Source organism: Octodon degus, unplaced genomic scaffold (genome assembly GCF_000260255.1).
Source record: "Octodon degus isolate 3935 unplaced genomic scaffold, OctDeg1.0 scaffold00020, whole genome shotgun sequence".
In the NCBI taxonomy this organism is placed as follows: domain Eukaryota; kingdom Metazoa; phylum Chordata; class Mammalia; order Rodentia; family Octodontidae; genus Octodon; species Octodon degus.
The window spans coordinates 5609773-5614327 of NW_004524596.1; the positions used below are offsets into that span (position 1 = coordinate 5609773).

The window sequence follows — 4555 nt, forward strand, 5'->3', positions numbered from 1 at the left end:
AAAAAAAAAAAAAAAAAAAAACACTACAAAATTTAATAAATACCTCTCACAGTATAATGGTTCCTAGTAAGTGAGAGGGGCTGAAGTCTACCTTGAAAGCAAAAGAGAAAACCTGGCTACATATCTACCTCTTCCAACCTTGTGTTATCAAGACTGTCCAAAATTTAAAAGAATATTTGATTCCTTGGAATGATCACAAAATAATTTTCACTGTGCAGTTTTTCAAGTGGTATATTAAAAATTTCAGGCAACATGTTCTCTAAACTTACCCAATTCTTTTTATCTGTCACCACAGGATTGGTTTGAAAATTTGAACAAAAACTTTTAACACAAATTAGAACATGAATTGTTTCCTACGGCTTTAGAATTCTTTTATATCTCCTTCAGTGAAGAAATACACAAAAATTCAGGTTTAACTCAGTATTCTAAACTTGTATACAACTTATGTTCCAATTCTTGAGGATATAATGAACTCACTTTAAAATAGCTTGTTGAATAAAAGCAAATATAATATTCCTTATGTATTATATTCACATTTAAATAATAATTCCACAAGATAAAGCTGTCATAACTAAAGCTACTTTTCTCTCTATGGACAAAATATTAACTTAAAAGAACATGGGTTTCACATAAGAAACCACTGATTCTTCTTTTTCCCCCTCCTCATCAATGGGGATTGAAGCCAGGGCCTTTGCACTGAGCTACATCCCCAACCCTGGTTTGTTTTGAGACAGGGTCTCCCTAAGTTGTTAAATTGCTCAGACGGGGCTTGAACCTGCACCTTGCCTTAGCTTCCCAGACTGCTGGGATTACAGGCATGTACCATCATGTTAGGCCCAGCTCCACTGACTTAGTTTTTGAGAAGACTGAGTAGAAATTTTCATAAAGATAAACAAGATAGTATTAACATAATTAGCAACATTACATTCTTTTAAAAATATTTGTATGTATTAGACCCTCTCTTTCTTTCTTACTCACTGACCATAAACATACATCAGATAAAACTGACCACTGTTGAAGAATTTGTCACTGTTTCACCATACTGACAGTACAAATGCATTTCCAAACTAGAAGAATGATCTGCATTGTAAGAAGTTTTCCCAAAGTAATTGTTCCAAACTCTTATTACAAGTTTAGGCTGGCCAAATAGCTCAGCGGATTAAAGTGCCTGTAAGCAGGCGCAGTGGCCAGGGATTCAATTCCCAGGCCTGCCATGCCCACCCTCCTCACCCCCGGACATGCTGAAACAGCAACTGAAAAGCTGTCATAACTAAAGCTACTGGGCATGGTGGCACGCACCTGTAATCCCAGCTCTTGGGAAGCTGTAAACAGGTGGATCACTTTGAGTCCAATCTAGTAGTGAAACCCTGAACACCCTGTAGACCCTTCTCTAAAATAATAAATAAATAAATAAATGATTTTAAATAATTTAAAAATGTTTAAAGTTTATTAGATTCATTTACAGCCATGTGAAAGAACAAAAACTATTCTTTTCCAATCATCAAAACCTGAATTGGAATGACTAACTACATTTTTTTATCTATTAATTTTTCATATACAGTTTCCATAAGAAATTAACCTGCAGATGAACTGTCTAGTAAAAAACAAAATACTCACGTATTTTAATTTAAATTCATTCATAATATATTGTTCATATTGGAAAAAAATGTGCTGGTGCATGCCTGTAATGTTCCCTGACCCTTATTGTAAGCACTCAGGAAGCTGAGGCAGGAGCATCGCTAGGAACTTAAGGTCAACCTAAACTACGTAGCGAGACCATGTCTCCAAAATAAACTATTAAGTTACATATACTCCTGAATAAAAGGTGACACAGTAAAAATGCACTGTACTTTCAATATTTCAACATCACAGCTTAGGGTTGGGGATTTAGATTTGGCTCAGCAGCACAGGGTCTGCCTGGCAAGCATGAGGTTGTGAATCTGATTCCCGGTATCAAAACAAAAACATCTTAGCTCTTGAAGACACTGACATTCTGGCAAAACATTATTATTTTTTGTTTACTTAAATTTCAGAAAAAAATAGAATAAAAAAAAATTTCAGGATGAATCCAGTATGCTTCCTTACCCCAATCTGTTCCATCCCCTGCACTTCTAGATTCATTGTCTCCTTCTTCTGATGTAACCAAAAAGTCAAATTCCTTTAGAGCTTCTTTTGTAGCTCGATCTTCACTACTATCAGGCAATACTTTTTTCCTAACAATCTAAGAAAAAACATGTTAAAATAAAATATTAGAAGACATCGTGAGCCAGCTACATGCCTGTAATCCTAGCACATAGAAGGCTGAGGATCCCTGGGTTTGAGGCCAGCATGGGCTACACAGTGAGTTCAAGGCCAGTCTGAATTGCATAATAAAACCATCTGAAAAAAAAAAAAAGAAAAAGAAAAGAAAGGATTTTATTTTAAAATGGAAACAAAACACATTTACCATTACATGAGAAAGGCAATTGAAGTGTTTTCTTCAGAAAGTACATATATCTTCATTGTACTAAATTAAATGTACCATTTAACTCAGTGAGAAGCACAGACATTATTTTTAGAAAACATTATGCATTTTTTAAAAAATGTATTTAGTAAAGGGTCTATAGCATCTCATTACACAGACGGTCTCATAGTGATCCTCCTGTTTTCAACCTCCGAAGCGCTGGGATTACAGGTGCGCACCACCATGCCCAGTCTCAATCACCAAGGCAGGCCCCAGGTGCAGGGATGGCACGGAACACTGAGGATTGACCCTGGTTCCTGAGTCTGCCTAAGCAGGCACTTTAACCTGCTGAGTTATCTGGCCAGTCCCATTATACATTTTAAAGCAATAATTTAAACTTTGTCTGATAATATACTGTTTTTTTTTTTTTTTTTTTTTTTTTTTTATTCCTGTTTTGAGGTTTTTTTGTGGGAAGGGTGGCGAGACAGTCTGGATATGTAGCTCAAACTGACCTTGAACTCATTCTGTAGGTCAAGATGGGCTCAAATTTTCGGGGAACTTTCTGCCTTGGCCTCCCAAATGCTGGGATTACAGGTGCCTGGACACCCAGCTCTGATTCGTTATAAGGAAATATATACTGAAACCACTGGACTATAAGGCATATATTTAAATTCTTGGTGGGGGACTGGGGAGATAGCTTGGCAATCTAAGCGGCTGCCTGATAAGTACGAGGCTCTGGGTTTGATTCCCAATTAAGGCATGCCATGCTGGTCAGAAACCCCAGGCATGCCATGCCAGGTCCCAAAACTGGGCATGGTGGCACAAGCCTGTAATCCCAGTGCTGGGGAGACTGAGACAACATAGTGAGACCCTGTACCAAATAAATAAGTAAAAAATTTTTTAAAAGATTAAACTATAGGTAGATAAAAAAACCTTGACACACTTATTACAAGAACTACAACCAAATCTTGTATTTTTTGATGCAATCTGTGCTATTTGCAGGCATTCTAATTTATTAAAAGGATAGATTCATAAGGTACTATAACAGGTTTTGTAGAATATAATGATGACTTTTAATATGACTTCATTATCTCACAAAACCTAAAATCACAAAAACTATATACTCAGAAACAACTGCCTTAAGACTTATAAGGTTCTCTATTAGGTTCCTATTATTATTTTTACTGCCCTAACCTTGCATTGGCTTTCCTCAGTTGCTCTTTTATGCTCCTTTTATCTCCTGAAATATCAATCTTTTAAAGTAATATGTACTATATAGTGAGGACTATGTTGTTTCAAAACAGTAACAATGTCACGGCACCAGTGTTGAAGTACTAGTGTAGTACCAAACTATGGCTGTATGTGACAAACACTTGGATATGTTATTAAAATTCTAAATAAATTTTTAAAAAAGATATCGCTTAGATTTAACAGCAAATATGACATGGTTGTTCAGGCTCATTTTTATATTTTTAGAAATAGAATATTAGCTCTGTAGAATAAGCACTTGCCTGGCAAGTGCAAGGGCCTGGAGTTCAAACCCTGGTTCTGAAAAAAAAAAAAAAAAAAAAAAAGGAAAGAAAGAAACAGGGTATTACAAATGCAATCAGAATGTTAAAACCTAAGGCATTCAGTCATTTTTGAGACCAATATGCAAATGCTTTTATGAACGATATCCTTTTTGGTCACCTCAATCAACTGTGAGCCCAATTGGCCCGAAGAAATCAAGATAATAGGTTTGTAGCTTCTTTCAATAAAATGTACAGCATTTCAAATTTTCTGTATTTTCTCATTTTATATGAAATAAAAATAGTATGACCAGATCAAAATTTATCCCAGTACTTTTTTGAATGATTTAAAATTATAAAGTTTTTTTGTTTGTTTGTTTGTTTTGGTGGAACCAGGTATTGAACTCAGGTCCTTGCACTTGCCAGGGAAGTGCTTATTCTACTGAGCCATCTCCCTGGCCCCTAAAATTATAAAGTTTTAACAGATAGAATCAATGAGATAAGATCAGAATCTAAAATGAACATTAAGAGGGGCTGGTGGGATGGTTCAGTGGTCTAAAGCATCTACTTAGAACAAGCTAAGCTTAGCAAAGCACAGGGACCG

General features: G+C 35.8%; 1 protein-coding gene across 2 annotated transcripts in view; it reads right to left on the minus strand.

Annotated features, from left to right (window-relative positions):
* Positions 1-4555, minus strand: part of Strn (striatin) — a 148817-nt gene that overhangs the window by 41133 nt on the left and 103129 nt on the right. For both annotated transcript variants that reach the window (XM_004627613.2, XM_023711266.1), the window contains exon 7: positions 2086-2221. In XM_004627613.2, the coding sequence (XP_004627670.1) occupies positions 2086-2221 (136 nt within the window). The remainder of the gene's footprint in view (positions 1-2085; positions 2222-4555) is intronic.